General features: G+C 42.2%; 1 protein-coding gene and 1 long non-coding RNA gene across 2 annotated transcripts; one reads left to right on the top strand and one right to left on the bottom strand.

The window, feature by feature from the left end:
• Positions 1-580: 580 nt before the first annotated feature.
• Positions 581-18,484, bottom strand: LOC117524526. The gene is made up of 4 exons (XR_004564791.1): positions 18,367-18,484; positions 5,774-5,778; positions 3,449-3,458; positions 581-590 (listed from the first exon to the last, which is right to left on the bottom strand). It is a non-coding gene; the product is annotated as an uncharacterized LOC117524526 (long non-coding RNA).
• On the top strand, positions 8,450-10,760 carry trim13 (tripartite motif containing 13). The gene has a single exon (XM_034186322.1). The coding sequence runs from the start codon at positions 9,174-9,176 to the stop codon at positions 10,527-10,529; it is 1,356 nt and encodes a 451-aa protein (XP_034042213.1). The 5' UTR covers positions 8,450-9,173; the 3' UTR covers positions 10,530-10,760.
• Positions 18,485-19,801: the final 1,317 nt, after the last annotated feature.

Here is a 19,801-nt window from a genome sequence, read left to right as displayed (position 1 = left end):
TTATTTCAGCTTATGCTTTTCTGTTCTGTTGTACATTTTACCCTATATTTGGACAAATTGTGGGTATCATGTTTTGCATTGCAATTTCTAACTTATTCGCTCATATGAAGACAGGTGCCACATTCAGCAGGTTGCAGACACATCTCTGGGATGTTAAATAAGTTTTTTTTATTTACGAGGTCTGTTAGAAAAGTATCCGACCTTATTTTTTTCAAAAACCATATGGATTTGAATCACGTGTGATTGCGTCAGCCAAGCTTGAACCCTCGTGCGCATGCGTGAGTTTTTTCATGCCTGTCGGTTGCTTCATGCGCCTGTGAGCAGGCTTTGAGTGAGGTGTGGTCTACCCCTCTCGTCTATTTTTTATTGCGAATAAGGGTGATTCTTAGACTACGGGCACTTATGTCCTTTGATCATATTGTATGAAAAACAGAAAAAAGGGGAAATTTCACACTTTTATAGTTATCTTTACAATGAAAGTGTGTTAAGAAATTTGTTCTAGTAGTCCATGATAACTTTTTCACCTTTTTTCAGCATCATTATATGCAAATATTGCCGTTTTGTGCTTGTCCCACACTCAGACTTTTGATCTTCAATGATAAAAATGAATGGGAAAGAAACGTTTTTTCTAATGTTTTAAAATATCTCAATAAAATAATCAAAACATAATTGGGGTATTCAATGTCATACAACTGTTGTGATTTTTTTAAACAAAATGTAGTTGTCCCACACTATTGCCGTAATTTCCACCACAACACTGTAATGTCCCTTTAAACAGTTTGTATGAAAGATTGTTTGGGTAGTTTCTATGGAGATAAACAGTGACATCAGAGCACATGTATATAGCGCCAAATCACAACAAACAGTTGCCCCAAGGTGCTTTATATTGTAAGGCAATGGTGTGGTGGAAATTACATTTACAAGGCCAATAGTGCCCGTAGTTAAAGAATCACCCATAAATGTCTGAACGATTGGATCTTTGCTGCATCAATTTTTTTCCAGAAACTGTAAGAGACCTCCAGGTGGACACCGTTCGAAAAATTAATATGGCTTTCAGGGACGATTTTATGGGGATTAAACAGATTAAGGAGTGTTACTGCCCCTTTAAGGACGGCCCACAACTGCTGAGAGCGCAGCGCGCTCCCAGCGCCGATGGACAGGCTGACACCCCGCACAAACAACCAGATCATTTCCAATGTGAAAGCTTTGTTGATCCGGGACCTCGTCTGACTTTCACAAAAAGGCAGAAGATGTGGACACCAGCACTTTGTCCGCCACATTCCACTGTTACAGGAGTTCTTTTTTTCATGGAAAAAGAAGCCGAGGGACGCGCCACGGAGCCGTTCATTACGCGGGACAAAACCACCTCGCTGTTGGTCTCACAGGACGGCTTAAAGGTGGATTTCAGACGGATTCCGGTTGCTTTCCAGTCGTGTGAATATCCGATTGTGATTGTGCATGAGCTGGACATGCCAGAACATGTCCTGTGAGGCTTCATCACGGACTTTCTTTTCGCCACGCAGCTCTGCCGTGACGCGCGGAATTCCTCCGCCTTTGTTCCTCTTTCCATGACAAAAACTCCTGTAACAGTGAAATGTGCCGTTCATTTCTAAACTGGATGCTGTCTTGATCCGGTATGTCCTCTGACTAACACAGGAATTGTGAAAAGACGTGGACATCAGCACTTTTTCGGCACATTAAGACAGACGTGCGGAGGAGTTCGGCGCGTCGTGGTGCAGCCGCTCGGCGCAAAGAAACGCCGTGATGAAGCCTCGCAGGACATGTTGGGGCTTGTCCAGCTCAAGCTCAATTCCTCGGATATTCACATGACAGAAAAGCAACCGGAATCCATCTGAAAGCCGTCCTGAGAGACCAACACCGAGGTGGTTTTGTGCCGCGTCAACAGCGGCTTGGTGGCGCATCCCTCGGGTTCTTTTTCAGTCAGACTCTGGTTATGTCATCATGGTGGAGCAGTGCCCAAGCAGGGTAATGTAGGAGGAGAAAATTATTTTGAAAACTAAAGCAAGAGTCCTTTACCAAATACCACATGACAAACAACTTGAACACTAAAAGCTTTTGTCACATAAGAGCTACATCACTGCTTTCACAGCGCACTCTGATGGTCACCTGGGATGTTTCTGTGAAGGCTCTCAGTTGTCCAGGTGGTTTCCATAGCAAAGAAGCTTGAATCTTCGACTGGACTGGGTTGCTTGATACGAAGACGTTTCGCTTCTAATCGTAGAAGCTTCCTCAGCTATAAAATTCTTGATCTGGTAGTCTGACCTCTGTCTTGACTCTTGTAGAGAAGAATAACAGAAGCCAGAAGCCAGCTGGTTTTAAACCTAACCAGACCCCTCCTACCAAGAGGCAGACTGCTATTGGCTAGTGATTAACAATTGCTCTAATTAGCATCTATTGTGCTCTAGTTAGCACCCTCTTAATGACAGGGCAGCTGTCCCTCCTAACAATGGGACTGACACCTCTCCTGACGACGTGAATGACTCATTACCATGAACAAAGACTGAAAGTGTTTAGATCTGAGTACCCCATTGTAAACAGGGGACAAAGCATGTCTCAGACCCCCTCCCTGGTTAAGGCTGGGTTGCAACTGTTTCACATACAAAGCTTCCTTCACTCCCCTCTCAAACCATTTCTTCTCTCTGACTAAGATTTTAACTTCCTTGTCCTCACACATGTGGTTAGTGTCTTTAAGGTGGAGATGAACTGCAGACTGAGGTCCACCAGCGCCCTCTCTGTGGTGCTGGTATAGCCTTTTGTGCAACGGCTGCTTAGTCTCACCTATGTAGTGTTCGTTACAGTTTTCCTGACATCTGATAGAATACACTACATTGCTATGTTTGTAACTAGGGATCCTGTCCTTAGGGTGAACTAATTTCTGTCTCAAGGTGTTAACAGGTTTAAAGTAAACTGGGATTTTGTGCTGTCTGAAGATCCTCTGTAGGTTTTCCCCTACTCCTGCTAAAAAAGGGAGAGACACTCCTCTTCTTCTTGGCTCTGTCTCCTGTCTGGCTGGTCTCTTTGTTCTTTGGGACTTCTGCACTTTATCCAGGGACCATTGTGGGTACCCACATACGGTGAGGGTTTTCCAGGCATGTTGTTGTTCTTTAGCCCTTCCCTCTGTAGTTGTGGGCACCTGTAGGGCTCTGTGTTGAAGAGTCCTGATCACCCCGAGCTTGTGTTCAAGGGGGTGGTTTGAGCCAAAGAGCAGATATTGGTCAGTGTAAGTGAGTTTTCTGTAAACTGCAATACATCGGTTGCAGCATTGAAACTGGCCCGTGGGCAGGGGGAGGTTGGGGTTTGGCAGAACTGAACTGCCCACTTTGCCCACTTTTACCCTTTGATGCTGCGAGCTGTTTCGCTGCTGTTTTGTTCAGCAGCTCTGAGTCGAAAAAAGTTGTCATCTCTCAAAGTGTGGTGATGGCTGCACACCTGCAGAGCTTTACAAAGACATTTTTACTTTTTTTTTTTTTACTGTGTGCTGCTCTGTGTGTGTCCTCGCTAAAAACAACTGAAGACCCGTGATGCGTTAACAACAAATACTAACGCTCTTTTTCCATCCAAATGCACCTAAAGTCTGTTTCTGAGTACGACGTGATGTTAAAAAAAAAAATGCTGATTAAACTTTTTTACCTGTCCGTCTGGTCATGCTTTCTGCAGAAATACACATCCATTCTTCCTGGTCAGACAGCAAACCAGGGGCGAATCCAGATGGTAAGGGAGAGTTGGGGGAGCGACATGACCCCCACAACACCCCTAGATTAAAGGTTCACCTCTGAAGACATTTTTCGTACTACTACTACTACAACCCCAATTCCAATGAAGTTGGGAAATTGTGTAAAATGTAAATAAAAACAGAATACAATGATTTGCAAATCCCCTTCAACCTATATTCAATTGAATACACCACAAAGACAATATATTTAATGTTCAAACTGATAAACTTCATTGTTTTTGTGTTCCTGAGCTGACGCACAATGATGTCTGTTTTTAACGCAGTGCCGCTTGAGGGATCGAAGGTCACAGGCTTTCAATGTTGGTTTTTGGCCTTGTCGCTTACGCATAGAAAGATTCTCTGAATCTTCTGATTATATTATGGACTGTAGATGATGGAATCCCAAAATTCCTTGCAATTGAACCTTGAGAAACATTGTTCTTAAACTGTTGGATTATTTTTTCACACAGTTGTTCACAAAGTGGTGATCCTCTGCCCATTTTTGCTTGAGAACGGCTGAGCCTTTTGGGGATGCTCCTTTTATACCCAACCATGACACTCACCTGTTTCCAATTAACCTGTTCACCTGTGGAATGTTCCAAACAGGTGTTCTTTGAGCATTCATCAACTTTCCCAGTCTTTTGTTGCAACTGTCCCAGCTATTTCAAAATAAGCAAATATTTGCACAAAAACAAAGTTTATCAGTTTGAACATTAAATATATTGTCTTTGTGGTGTATTCAATTGAATATAGGTTGAGGATTTGCAAGTCATTGTATTCTGTTTTTATTTACATTTTACATAACGTCCCAACTTCATTGGAATTGGGGTTGTACTTATAATTTCAACAACTAAAATGCTGAGAAAATTTAAATGTTAGAAAAATGGTAGAATTTAATTGTTACATTTATAAACAATGTAGATTATAAATTGTAAGTTTTACCATTACAGTGCTGGCAACAGTTAAATATGAAGAAAAGAACGACTGTCTTTGTTTCATGTTTTCCAAACCTTTTTTTTTTTTTTTTTTTTTTCAGAAAATAGTGTTTAAGTTCAGCTTAACGTCAGGACATACATTGTTTACTTTGTTACTGTTAATGCACTTCCAATAAAGTGTTGATTGGCAAAACTGGTTATCATTTTCATGTTGAGGTGGCGGGGGGATTGTTCTCGTCAGCTGCTGAAAGTAACTCGTAGTCTAACTTTGTTACTTTTAAAATTGAGTAATCATTAAAATCAATTACTTTTTAAAGGAGTAATCAGTAATTAGATTACTTTTTCAAAGTAACTGTGGCAACACTGATGGTCACAATCTAACAACTGAGGAGGAGGTCTGACAGACTGGGGACAAGTCTATGACAAGTCTATCAGCTGGCAGACAAGTTTGATACAAGTTCAACCCATAGACTCAGGGGCGGATCTAGCTTGCTCAGAAGGGGGGGGGGGGGGGGTAGAAAGCTGGAAATAGCACATTATTTGGAGAGATTATTGATTCTTCATTGTTCAAGATTATTTATCCTCCTGATTCTCAAATAACACAGGGGTGCAGAAGAGGTGCCTGGGGTGAGCCTGAATGAAGCGTTTGACAACATCCTCAGTGTTAATTTCCCCTTCAATTGCCTGATTTAACTGCCTCATGTTAAAAAAGTTGCAAATTGAAGAAGAGGAAGAGCTTTTATTGTCAGTGGTGGTCCTAGAGTGATTTACTCCCTGGGCGAAACCCCTGCGTGCCCCCGCGCACACTAACGTGGCCACCACCTCCGCCCCACCACCCATGAAAACAGTAACTTCATCCAGAACACCCACAATCCCACAAATTAACTCACAACAGCTATTTTCAAGAACAAATTTCCGGTTTTAATGACTACTGCAGTAACAAACAAAGAAATTGGCACAGTCTAATGTGTCATCATCCATGGACTTATCTGCAATGATCATCTCAAAAGTTTGCAGGAGGCATCATAATTGTTTGCCACAGTGCTCACCATCACTATCACTATTTCTGGGCAACCTTGAGCAGCCTGCAGACTCAAGAAAAGACACCCTCTTTGTGGATTCTGAGAAAAATGTGGCAAACCCAGAGTGATGCAAAAAATATTCTGCACTCATAAGCATTTAGCCCCCTGAGACAGAACCAGATTCAGTCTGTGTGCATAGCAATGCACAAACATTGCACTGGGGGCAATTGCTTTAACTTTGGCCTGCAAAACTATTGAGAGCTGAAGCCATGACAGCAGCCATGGCTTCTTCGTAAGGAAGACTATCAAATGGCTTCGCCAAAATCCGGTCCACAACATTCAAATTGTCTGCCATCATGTGCAACTTCCTACTTAGCTAGCTCGCTAGCTGGGACTGGCGCGAGGCTAGTGTGAAGTGTGTCCGCCTGTGAGTGCTTAGTGACGGTGGAGGAGCTCAGCAGCACCCGCTGCTCGGTAGGGACAGAAACTGCGATAGAAGTCAGAAAGAGTGATAGAAATCAGTCTCCAAACACAAGCAGCTACAAAAAAAAAACACCAGAAATAGAAGCTCGATTTGTTGCTAGTCGATTTAACAAAGAAAATGCCGCTAAGAGGATTAGGAAAGTCTCCGGTTCAACTCAGAACGGAATGAAAATTAAAAAATGCTCCCACTGATGTTTACACCAAAAGATCGCTGATTCGCTCATTTCGCTGTCAATCAAAAAGGGATTCAGCCTCAGACAGATCATCCAATCATCATGCAGAAGCTGAGCGTCCGGGCCAGCCGAGGCCAGCCCACTGCCCAATAGACCCCCAGAGACGCTGAGCGTCCGATGGGCGGGACAAAGCCCAGCATTTATCCAATGACTCGTCTCGTTTCGCTGCATGCTTTGTGTCGCTACTGAACTCTGCGTCCACACTGTTTAAAGCACTGAAGCTGCGGGAATGAGTGAGAGGGCGCCGCTCTGCCGTAACGTAACCATGAACCCCCCCGTCAGGACAACCCCCACCCCGTTTTTTTTTTTCCCGCACGGTCGTGCCGCCCCCGCGATGCCGCCCGGTCGGCCCGCCTCCATTCTAATTACAGTTAGACACAATCCAGCCACTAGCAGCAGTGGGCAGCCACAGTCCGGCACCTGGGGACCAACTCCAGATGTACAGACGCTGCCTTGGTCAAGAAGAGCAGAGAAGAAGCAGACCTTTAAATAAGCATTATTTATTTTGATTGTGGGAAGAAACCGGAGTGACCAGAGGAAACCCACAGAAAGGGAGAACATGCAAACTCCACACAGATCCCACGACCTTGTTGCTGTGAGGCATCAGTGCCAACCATGAAACCACTGTGATGTAATTTTTTTTTTTTTTTTAAACAGACATTTAAGCATTGCTGAATTTTAACATCTAAACTATATATTAAGCTTCTCACAATACTACAGTCAAAATGTCATGATACAAATCACAAAAAGTATCAAATTGTGATACATTCAGTATATTGTAGCAACCCTAGTTAGAGCCTAAATTCTTTGTGTTATCTATGGGTAACCTTATCTGCTTTTAATAAATATGTATTTGCTGTAAAGTTGGTTGTACAAGATTAGTATTCCCCTATAGTTTTGCCTCATTTGTAGCCATTGCCCCTATATTTTGATCAAGCACTGTACTCAGAATGGCATACTTTAAGCTTTTGACTGGCAAGTTGTAACATAGCCGTTTAATTTTTGGTGTCGCTGGGGGGGGGGGGGGGGTCAAACTCCCTAAACTCCCCTTAGATCTGCCAGTGCAGTTCATATCCAAGATGGCATCCAAGATGGCTGCCAAAATAGGGTTTTTCCACTAAAACACCTTTAAACAACATATAAACAACTTAAATATCACAAAAATTCAATGGGAAGACCATTACAGGTCACAGCAAATTCATTTGTACCTAAATTAAATTCATTCATGGGTTTAAGATTCAAAATGGCATCCAAAATGGCCACCAATAGACCCTTATCATTGAACCTGTGTGATATTTAAGTTGTTCATATGTTGTTTAAAGGTGTTTTAGTGAAAAACCCTATTTTGGAGGCCATCTTGGATAACTGGCTTGAGGCCAGTTTTTATTTTTGGGAACATCCTGATTGTGTTTTGGGGTCATCTAAGGAACCTAAAAAAGTTGGTTTGGTTAAGTCCTGGGGGGGGCGGCAAAGGTAGTGGTTGTAGCTCCCCTAGTAAAAATGAGGTGGGACAAGTAAGCCAACAAACAATGATGATTGCCTTTTGGTAAATTTGACCTTGCGGGGCAATTCTGGAACCCACTTCCATATGTGACAATTTTGGTGGACACTGAAGTGGTGAAGTGGAAAGAAATAATATTTTGACCTTTGCCCAAACAAACTCCTTAAGGAAAATTCTGGGGTCAACTTTCAAGCACATATCAGATGGTGGAAATCTGATATAGGACCTGGCAGGCGAAGGGGAACAAACAGACAAATGTTGCTCAAATTATAGCACGATTTACACACTTATTGCTTAATCATCTCCTTTATTGTGAGCACGGTCACTACTGTAAAGATTAGTGGGTTTGCACGATCAAAGTCCAACAAATCTGGATTTTTTTTTTATGCTTTTTTTTTTTTTGCACGTCACGAGCAAAGTGCCGCACGCAACGCTGTACCCTGAGATGTTAACTCTGGCCAAGGTATGCACTCTGAGTGCAATACTTTCACAGTCCAGTTGAGGTGATTCTGAAGATTATATGTGTGTGTGTGTATTTGTGGCAGACGCAAAGACCCAAACAAGCAGATGAAGTGGGGCAGCACACGATCTCGTGACGCAAAGACAGAAGCGCAGTTGACAGTTTTTCACGCTGTAATGTTTTGCATAGCAACAGCCCCTCCCCCATCCACCAGACAGGGATCCTCTGCAAATTACCCAACGCTGACAAAAACGCAAAACGGCCAGTCTTTTGAGTAAGACTGCCAGTGAAACAACAGTCATCAGAAGCTCGCATATTTGATTTTCACCTGATTTTTCGGTGCGCTAATGAATCCGAACGATCGCGTCTTTAACTTGCGCTGCGGCACTGAAACGGTTAAGTGTTTAACCGGAAAGGGGCGAAGTCTGCACAGCAACAAGCGCCATGATTGCGTTGCACTGTGCGTCTCAGCAGCTGGTGAGTGAGTGATTCTTCTTTGCTCCAGTAGTTGCATGTTACTGTGCGCTTGCAAAAATCTGTCACGGCTCATCTTCCCGCGGATACGGAGGCACGTCCGTGCGTAATTTGTCGCTGTGGCTCGATGACGCGGCGGTGATTTTTGCAGGATTTATCTCGCCGAACCGTCTCTCCTTGTTATTCAGCAACAGAAAACTGACAAAAAAAAAAGGGTTTTGCAGACTGAAAAGTTCTCTGCGGTAGTCGACGTGGGTTTAATCGCGTTTTAGCGCATCACATAAAACGGAGACCCTCAAAATGAGCCTTTTTCCATTTCTTTGTTTGGATACATGGAGCTGCAAGTCAGTTTCACTTTCGGGATTGAGCGCCCAGAGCGGGACTGCTCTGTATCCTTTTCAGATGCTGCATGTTCGTGCGTCATTCATATAGTCCCCGTGCAATCCTTCTGTTTGCGGGTGCGTGTAATTCTAAAGTTCTCATTTGATGTTTTTGACGTCTGGATCATGTTCTTACAGGACGCGATGGAGCGGCTGGAAGAGGATTTGACGTGTCCAGTCTGCTGCGACCTCTTCGACGACCCGCGGGTCCTGCTGTGCTCGCACACCTTCTGCAGGAAATGTTTGCAGGATGTTATAGAGGCCAACAGAGCTCCGCATTTCAGAACACCTTTAAGATGTCCAACCTGCCGCAAAGAGACGCCTCAGAACGGCGCAGACAGCCTGCAGATCAACTATTCCATGCGCAGAATCGTGGAGAAGTACAGTAAAATAAGATCCTTGCCCAGATTACCGAGTTGCAAACAACACAGCGGACAGCCACTTAACATGTTTTGCGCCACAGATTTGAAACTCATTTGCGGGATTTGCGCAACGAGCGACGACCACAAAAGCCACGAGTTTTGCTCATTGGAGGATGCATTCGAGAAGGAGAAGGCGGAGTTTGGAGAGTTACATCGGGTGGTGGAGACCTGGGACAGCGCGAAGATCCACTCATGCGTGGAGACGCTGCAAAGCGGCAAAAACGCAGCGCTGCAGCGCGCGTCCGGTGACGCGGAGAAAGTAACGCAGTACTTCGACAGTCTGGTCGGTGCCCTGGAGAGCAAAAAGAGCGAGGTCCTCTCCGATTTGGAGACGCGCAAGCAGGCAGTGATGGAAGAGTTCGACCCGGAGATCACGCAGCTGAGCGCGGCGCTGGAGGAGCAGACGCGCGCGCTTTGCGCTGCGGAGTGCCTCAGGAGCGTCACCGACCCCCAGTGCTTCCTCCTGCAGATGCAGGAGTTTCGGGAGAGGGTGCGTGTCCTTCGGGAAACCCCGATGCCCACTCGGAAAGACGCCGGTGCCTTCGTGCGTAATTTCGATGTCCAAAAATGGGACTCGGTCAGACTCAGAGATGTGGACAAGATCTCTGTTCCACACAGAGCGGAGTGTTCCCGCGCAGCTCGCACACTAATGGCACTGCTCGGAGTTCTGCTGTGCTGTGCGTTAATTTGGATCCATCAGGCTGTCATTCCTGAATCATATCTACACTCTGAGAAGAAATTTTTCAGTGAAGTTTACACGCATCTGACTCACACTTTCCTCTACTGTCAAGAGATGTATAAAACCTTCGTGGGTGCAGGCCATGAATACATCAACAGCTCTGTTCTCTCAGCTGTCGATTTTATTGGCAGTTTCAGGGTATTTTAATTACCAGCCTGTGGCGCGTGTGCGCCCCATGCACACTTTGATCCCCGAGGATTTTACGCACTCCAATGTGTTAAAAAAAAGTCACATTGGCAACATTTTTGGAGCTCGGGGTTGACTTGGTTAAAACAGCAATAATTTCTAATATATTTTGAAATGGATTTCTTTTGCTGAATTTTTTTTTTTACCTCCATGTGATCAGTTAGGGCTGTCAAATAAAACACGAATGTGAGAGCCACTGTAGTGTTTTGTTTTCCTGCACAGAGGTAAGGCATCTTGACGTGGGCCTGTTTTCCTGCACGGTGATGCTGCAGCCTCTTCAAGGTTACACGCGTTACGTAACGGCAGGCTGCAGGAGCACAGCGCCGCGTGCGCAGCCACACGCACACGAGACTTCACGGCTGTTTCCTCCCTCACTGACTAACATCGAGGTTTATTGATGAATACTGGGAAAGTGACACCAGGAAAGATTCATTTGAACGTGTGTTGAGCCCATTCTTGCACGAAGTGGGCGCTGATTGCAAACAGTTCAGATTTGAATTTTGCCTCATTGTTGCAAATGAATTTCATTAAAATAGATTTACATGGCCGAAATAAAAAAAAAAAAAAAACTTTTGCATTGATCGTTTGTAGATAAGCTTTTAGACACGCATCAAATATTTTCCAAAATAACTGAATTTACGATGTCAGCGCTCACTGCATGAGTGCGCACGCTACATATACATATATGTATACATATACATATATACACACATACATACACAATAAATAGAAGCGCCACTGTGCATTAATGTCCAACTCGCAAACGCCGGTCATAAAAAAAAAAAATTAAGCGCAGTTAAATGTTTGAGCTGTTTTCTTAGACAAATCTACATCGCACTTTTATGTGATTATGTAATTTAAAACTAAATTTCCAAGTAAATGCGCATATTTATGTATATTTATGTACCGGCAGATACAACCAGATTTATTTTAATTTCCATATTCACTTTTGTTTTAATAAATAATGCAGCTTTATTATGCAAGAAAAAAAAATTGTTCAAGATGGTGACAAAATATCAAAATCTGCAAGTTATCTGCAGGTTTTAAGATTCTAACAAAACAAAGGCCGCGCGTCATATAAACTGCATACCAGTGAGCTATTAATAAAAATACAAAAAACACTTCTCTAAATTGCCGATTATAAATTGTATGTATATCCATATTCTGGTGCATTTTTAACAGCGGCATTCACGGATTTATAAAATTAATGAATATATATATATATAAAAAAAAACATTCTAAGTTGAAGTAGGAAGGCCCGACGGTTACCACAAATATGTATAATTATTAACTGCAAAAAAAAAATTGTTGGGCAAAATTAGTGGAAAATAAAGCTTTAAGTTGCGCAAATTTAACGAAAATATAAAAGGCCCCGCAAAGCCAAAGCAAGTTAAATCTTCAAGAACGTTTTCAGGCCTTTAAAATCAGTGTGCGCATTTGTACTTTTAGCGTCGCAGATAAAATTAGTCACTTCACGTCGCCTCTTTTCTCCCCTCAGTTTTAAATAATTTGACGGTAGCGGCATTTCCCCTTAAAAAAAAAAAAAAAAGGCCTAAGCAGATTGCGCGCGTTTTAAGTAGGTCTTTGCGTGCCAGACTGCATGTTGCGCAAAAATTAATCCAGGCCAGAACCATGAGACTGATCAGTGAACCCACAGCCTTAAATTCACAGAAATAAAAGTCACAATGAAACCAGTGAAAGGGATTACATTTAGCGCTTCATGCTTGCATAACTTTAGTGTTTGCATCGACCTAATATACGTGGAAATTTAATCCACAGCTCATGTCAAACAGGCTGCAGCACCACGCAAACTAAAAAAAAAAATCTGCAGTTTTCCCAAATAAAGAATAGGTTAAAGTTCAAAACACAGGAGACAAAAGCCAGTGTAATCATTTATTTCTTCAACAAGTATTCAGCCAGAACAGTGAATCTGGTTATTATTATTAATTGAAAAACAAAAAAGAGTGCCAGAGTGTAAATGGTCAGTTTTGCTTCAGCAGCACGGGCAATACTGGAGGTTTCAGCTAGACTCTAACTCCAATATTTACGTGCTGCTACAGTAAAGTGACCTGTAGGAAGAGAGAAGACACCCCCCCCCCACCCTGGAAAACAAACAAAAAAAAACCCCACACAACACACTTGCTGATTATTTGTTAACTCAGAGGGTTGGCAGACGTTCGGTTGTATGTCCGGGCGTCACTGCTGCAGCACAGTACGGCCTGCATCTCAGTGTACCCACAAACCATTCCGTGCTGCTACAGCATCACCAGAACTGCAGTCAAAAATCCCCCAAAGTCACATTCCTCTTAACTTCTGGGTCACAGTCAGCGGCTTACTGAGCGGTCAGACAAACTTGGACAAGTAACTGTCTGTGCAGAGATGAAGAGGTCGATCGGCAGCTTCTTCAGATTTATTCATGTGTTTCTCCACGGCTGCAGAAAGCTGAAACACACAAGAGAAGAAAGTGTGAAGTTTATAGATGGTATAATACAATTATCTGGATATCAAGTCAAAATTCAGACTTTTCTTCCAAACCAAATCCAGTTCCTTTATATCCTCAGTCATTTCTTTCTCACGCAGGACTTAATTTTTTTTAAAATCAACTTAAAAAATGTTTACCAGTTTGTCAACCAATGTTCCAGTAGTAAGTTTGATGGGGTAGGAGGATCCAATTACGTTCTCTAAACATTTTTGTTTCTATTAGATACAAGTGAACAATTTGAAGCAAACTCTCATAACCAAAAGATCAAATGCCAGTTTTACTACACATATGCCCTCAAACTTAAATTAAAATAAAAAGACCCCCCCAATAAAAACATAACTTTATAAAGTCTGCCTTTTAATGTTAAATAAATCCAAGTTTAGTTCATTGGTGTGTGTGTGTGTATAATCTTGATCAGCCCCAGCTGTTGGATGAGATGCATTAAGATGTGGCAGCTCTGAGATTGACCAGAAATGTGTGTCTTGGAGGGGGAGAAGATGACAACTCATCTTACGTTATTGAATTGTGAATACTTTGTATGTAGGTAGTAACACTTACATAACAGTGACTTTATTAAAAACAAGCAGAAAGGTTCTTAAATCAGTCTGCAATTAATTAAATGCAAGAACTCAACCAGTTAAAATAAATAAAAAATTTGTTGCCCATTATGCATCATATAATTTTGCTTTGCTGTGTCACTTACAGTGGTATATGTCTTGTCACCACAGCAGGCCCTGCTGGTTAAGGCCCATAATTAAGATAAGAGACTCGGGCTAAATGCTGGTAAGTGCATATGAATTATTATTCCTTTGATATTACCGTCTTTGGGATAATCATCTACAAGAGTTCACGACCTCTCCCTCTCCCTGGAATGTCGACAGAGACAACTGTTTGTTGTGATGTTCGGTTAATATCCTACCAGGCAGACTAAAAAACTTTTGCCAAATTGAGCATATACGACACAAGATGCTTCCATCAAATTTTATTTTGCAAGCTTTGCAAAATAAGATGAAATATTTTGGCTGACATTACGCCGCTGCCAAGACAAACATGACCACCCAAGACCAGAGGACAGCTCAGGCACCCAACATTTACACATCAGCTCCGACTGGATCAAGAAAATACCACTGACCATACAGGAAAAGAAGGGGGGGGGGGGGGGAGAGTAGTTTTCCCTCAACTTTGGATTCACTGAACATGCAACAACATACTATAAAGTAAACCAAAAACAGAGCACATATTTAAAGTGAGTTCATGGTGGTTTGTTATCAATTCGTTCATATTCAAAGACATTTATGTTGAACACACTGACAAGCTATTTTCTCTGTCACAGAAAACCTTCAGGTCACGTTGACATTCATCCTGGTCCACCGCAGCTGATCACCGGAACATCTCAAACCATCATCGTGCAGATGCAGTCTCTTTTCTCCCCTTTCTTAAACTCTAAAACACTGGGTGCAGATCTTTTGCATTACATTATGTTGCACATTGATCCCCCCCCCCCCCCCCCCTATGATTTTTGCACTTCTATAATGGGTAAGTACTCAACATGTAATTTTTTTTTGGTTGTCTTTTATAAAAATCAGGTTTGTCATTCATTACCTGCCTTGTGCTGCAGCCTATAAAGGTTTCCGGTCCAGACTGAACAACACGTATCAAAGATTGCTGTATTTTAGATGTTAAAAATGCATTCATCCACATTACCCCCCCTTTCGTAAGCCCCTTCAGCTGCTCCCTTGTTTTTACTCTGGGTCTCTGCATGTTAATTCAGCACAAGTTTTACACTGGTTGCCCTCCCTGACACAACTTCATATACTACATGGAGAACGAGCAGAGGTGTTTTTGAGCTGGGAACCTTCCGCATGGGCAACAAGTGCACTTAACTGCTTGGCCGTCACCCTTACGCATGTGGAAAAGCACACTCAATCTGTCAAATTATCGGCTCAACTTGTGAGAGTGTGTAAATTTTAGCTGATAGAAGTCCTGCTCCATAGACCCGTTGTGTGCAAATGTTAAAAAATAAATAAATAAAATAGCAACACAATCTTTGAAATGAGACCTTCAAACTGGATCCTGCCCACCTGATCCATCATTAGATCTCATAACGGCTGAGTGGATCCTTGTCATTTGATTGGTGCTTTGTATGTCATGTGACATGGCTTATTTGTCCCATTTGTGTTGCGTTGCATTTAGTGTGCAAATTTGGTTCCATACGTTTTGTACCATTGCATGCTGCAACCCCCTCCACACACACACACACACACACAAAATAGTGGTGGTGTCGTTTAGTTAAACATGACAGTTTATTTTGCTGGCGGACGATGATTTCAATGAGCTAATGGATGGTGCTAAGTCTTCTAGCACACACACAAACATCCACTACACAAGAACCCGTCTGGAGGCATGAAGAGCTGTTAAGATGAAAACCTGGACAAATTTCTGACATTTTTTTGGTGTACTGAGGAAGTGCAGAATTTTTTTTTTTTTTTTTTTAGAAGTATCAGTGACTACATCAGTTTTTTCAAGTTGACTGAGAACAATTTTGGACTTCTATTTAAAGTTTGTGCTGGACTACTGATAAAGCACCAGTGATGCACACCAAAATGTAAGTCCCTTTTCTGTAAATGAATAATGTCAAATGACAAGGATCTATTTTAGCCATTATATAAAACAATGTGTTTTTACATTCTTTCAATGGAACAAATATTTAATTTGGTGAAAAGTAAAAAGCACATTTGAAGCGAAGCAGAGCATAGATACCTTTTGTAAATATACAGCCATGTTGCTGGTTCGCTAACGAGCATAGACTTGAATGGTGGCAGCGATGGGGGACCCACACTTGTCCAATGCTTCACTCCAACCCACCTTGATTTGTATCATGAGTATTAAAGACAAAATTATGACAGACCTGCAAAATGGCATTGCAATTAGTGCACAGGAATATAACTGAACTGCTGTAGTCTTCACCAGCAACTTCTCCAAATACTTCCTGTACCTTACTATTTTTTGAGTCCATCCATCCATTTTCTTCCACTTTATCCGGAGTTGGGTCGCGGGGGCAGCAGCTCAAGCAAAGCCACCCAGACCTCCCGATCCACACACACCTCCCCCAGCTCCTCCGGGGGAACCCCAAGGTGTTCCCAAGTTAGCTGAGAGATGTAGTCCCTCCAGCGTGTCCTGGGTCTTCCCTGGGACCTCCTCCCAATCGGATGTGCCCGGGACACCTCTCCAGCGAGGCGTCCAGGGGGGCATCCGGAAAAGATGCCCGAGCCACCTCAACTGACTCCTTTCGACGTGGCGGAGCAGCGGCTCGACTCCGTGCTCCTCCCGAGTGACCGAGCTCCTCACCCTCTAAGGGAGCGCCCAACCACCCTGCGGAGGAAACTCATCTCGGCCGCTTGTACTCGCAATCTCGTTCTTTCGGTCATGAGCCAAATTAAATTCTCCCAGTCTTCATATCCAATTTCCGGTCATTCAGGTGCCCGCAATAAGCACCTTTTCACAATTCAAGTTATGTTTTAGAAAATAAATATATCACCCCCCCCCCCACAAGTATCAGTCACATTTTTTTCTTTAAACTAGCCTGCAGGGGTGCCAATAGGTAATGATGGAAAAACCTGAAATGTCCCAAAGGGCCATGCCGCCCCCAACAGTGGTATGTGGGTAAGTTGCGGAGAGGGCCTCCCAACATAATTTTTTATAAAATATGAGGTTGTAGGAGCAAATCTGGGCCAACAAGACAAATTAAAGAGTAAGAATTATATTTTTGATTTTTTGTTTTGTTTTTAATATAACTGGAGAACATGAACAAACTTAACTAAACACAGCCAGTGAATACAGGTAAACTTGTTTTATTCCAAGATAAGACACAGATGTGTTCTCACAACTAATCTGAGTATACAGAATGTTCCTGAAAGGATTACATCACAGCATCACCCGTCTAACCACCACAGCTCATAAGTAATCGTGATTATTGTTAGGGCAACAAACTCTAGCATCAATTAAGCTGTCATCAGGGCAGACAAAAACACCTCACGTGGACCATGTTAATATATTAATAGGTACATCAAAATTTATGCGGACTCACCATCCGTTTACTTTTTCTTTTTTTCTCCATGATTTGTATCATCCAAAGTTACTCCATGTGTTGTTGCTTAATTTTTTTTTGTAAAATTCAAAGTTTTTTTTTTTCATGTGGCCATCCGGTTGGAAGAGAAAAGTGAGCTTTCTGAACCAGACAACAGTCACAATGGTAAAAAATAAATAAATAAATAAAAATAAATCTATTTTTCATGGCTGTTTTCTAGCCAAAGAAGGTAGAGCCTAAATTTCCACTAGCCATTTCTATGCTGTACTGCTGCATTTTCTGGCTAATTTGAACACATGGATTTGCAGCGTGATTGATAAGACTACCACTTATCCAGAGTGGTTTTACAGTTTGCAGAAATTAATCTCATGCAAATTTGCTACATATGTCAATGGTGTATATTATATACACTAAACTCGCAGTGTACTCTTACTTGTATTCTCAGATTACGTTAATGTTTGTGATATACACCAAGGTCCAACCTCTGCTTATCAAAATGGAAATGTGACTATTCTCTACTGATATTGTGCAGAGTTTGGAGGACTTCCTGCATAAAATGCACCATGCTGCAAACATTCCCAGGTACTGGTTTAAGCTGTGCCGTAAAAATCTTCCTTGAAAACACAAATTTCATTGTCTGCTCTGAACATCCCAGCAAGGAAGAAAAAGAAAGAAAATAAATAAATAAAATTGGCGGGTCCGGTCTCTATTTGTGTAGCACAGCGTCTCAATCGGCTCTGACTTAAAGGAAAAAACTTGAATAAAACTTGATTAAAATGTTTCATTAAAATAATCCTGAGTGTCAGTGTTTGTAGATGCTGATACATTCAGACGTTTACGGTTTATTTTACAGTTTAAAGGTTCCCATTACCAAAAAGCTTGAAGGAATGGCGAGAGTGAGGAGGAGGAGGAGCAGGAGAGAACGCTCATGAGAGAGAGAGGGGAGGAGGAGAGAGGAGCCTCATTCAACTCATGTTCAAACAAGACAATTAATTAAAAATTATTAATTAATTTTTGTTATTGTTTTTAAAAGTAATGCAATCCCACTCAAACACGCAAAAAAAAAAAAACTCGACAGAAAAACTGCCTGCTTCACTGGATTAAAGAAGAACAGAGTAAATGCTACATGACCATCAAATACTAATGTGTTTCTAACCTTTTCAATGTTATACAACCACTCAAAATTGGTTAAAATAGGGCTTGCCAATAACATTTTAGAGGTATAAAACCCTATAGGTTCAGGGGGCTTTTGCCCCCTTGACCCCCGCTGGGGGGCCCTACACCCCCGGCCATGAGCTGCTATCACGTAATTTACCCGGCACTAAAACTGTTCTAGGTAGAACCCTGACAGATAATTATACACATTCATTCCAACTGCACTGTTGGAACAAGAATAAAATTCTAATGTCCTTTAATCCTACGTTTCAGCATTTAAAACATCTTAATACAATTAAGGCCTAACTTTGAGATTAACAAATCCAATGCCTTTTAAGACTAAGGATCTGCAGGAACGCTTTCCACTCCAGTTACTGAGGCAATAAGCCGGTCATTTTTTTTTTTATACCCCACAGTCCAGTCCACTTACACCAATAAACAGCAACAACCAGGAACCCCTGAACCAAAGTTAGCCTGGTAGCATTGAGATGGGGGGTGTGTTCATCCCACCAAGGTCACACAGGTTCTTGCCCACACCCCTCCTCTTTACCCATTTATGGGTTGGCTCTTCAGCTACTTGTAGCCACAGCATGCCTGCTCGTTAACAGTATACAGAACAAGTGTGAATATTCCATTAAAAGATCAGTAAATTTATTACTGTCCGGAGGGGGACACATGATGTGCTAATTCCAGACTATGACCATATGTTACTGACATTAAGAAACATTTTTATACACACACAGTACTGTGCAAATGCTTTAGGCATCACAGCGTTCTAATAAAAGGTAGTGTTTGATGCCCCCCCCCCCCTTTTTAAATTGGCATGTCAACACAAAGTCATTTCAAACAGAAGTGAATGTGAGCAATACATTTCTTTTTCCACAACATCTTTTGTAAGTATCAGTGGAATACCACACATACAATGATCATGCAATATTAAGATATAGTTTTTGAGGTCCTATGACTTATACTCTGGAATGACAAATACACACACAAAAAAAATGCCACACATAAATAGAACCAAGCTTTCATATTGATTATCATTAAAGTTGAAATTCAGACATTTCATTTGTCCAGATTTGCACAATTTTAATGTTTATGAACATTAAATGTGCCTAAAACATTTGCACAGTCCCGTGTGTGTGTGTGTGTGTGTGTGTATATATATATATATATATATATATATCCACACACATAACCAAGAATAAAAATTCATGTCAATACAGCTTTAACCGCTTCTCATTTTGCCCTCTCCTGTTTCAGAAATTATGCCCAGACATGTCACCTTTGCTGCTTAGCCTTTTTAACCCATTCCTGCATTTGCTCCTCACACACAATGGTCTCAAAGAATTACCCGACCCGGAGGCTGAAGGTCACACGACCTTCTACACCCCACTAGGTTCGGGGACACAGACATGACAACTGACCTCCTCCCCAGAACAAGTGGTCTGGATGGCCTCTGGTCCATCCAGGAGGACAGACTAAGTGAGGCCACAGTGGTGTCCAAGG

The sequence above is a fragment of the Thalassophryne amazonica genome, chromosome 14 (genome assembly GCF_902500255.1).
Source record: "Thalassophryne amazonica chromosome 14, fThaAma1.1, whole genome shotgun sequence".
Taxonomy (NCBI): Eukaryota; Metazoa; Chordata; class Actinopteri; order Batrachoidiformes; family Batrachoididae; genus Thalassophryne; species Thalassophryne amazonica.
Note: the sequence above shows the minus strand (reverse complement) of the source record. Positions and strands in the feature narration are given on the sequence as shown.

Excerpts from the sequence above, each read along its gene's own strand:
- trim13 (XM_034186322.1), top strand. The coding sequence starts at position 9,174 with ATGGAGCTGCAAGTCAGTTTCACTTTCGGGATTGAGCGCCCAGAGCGG.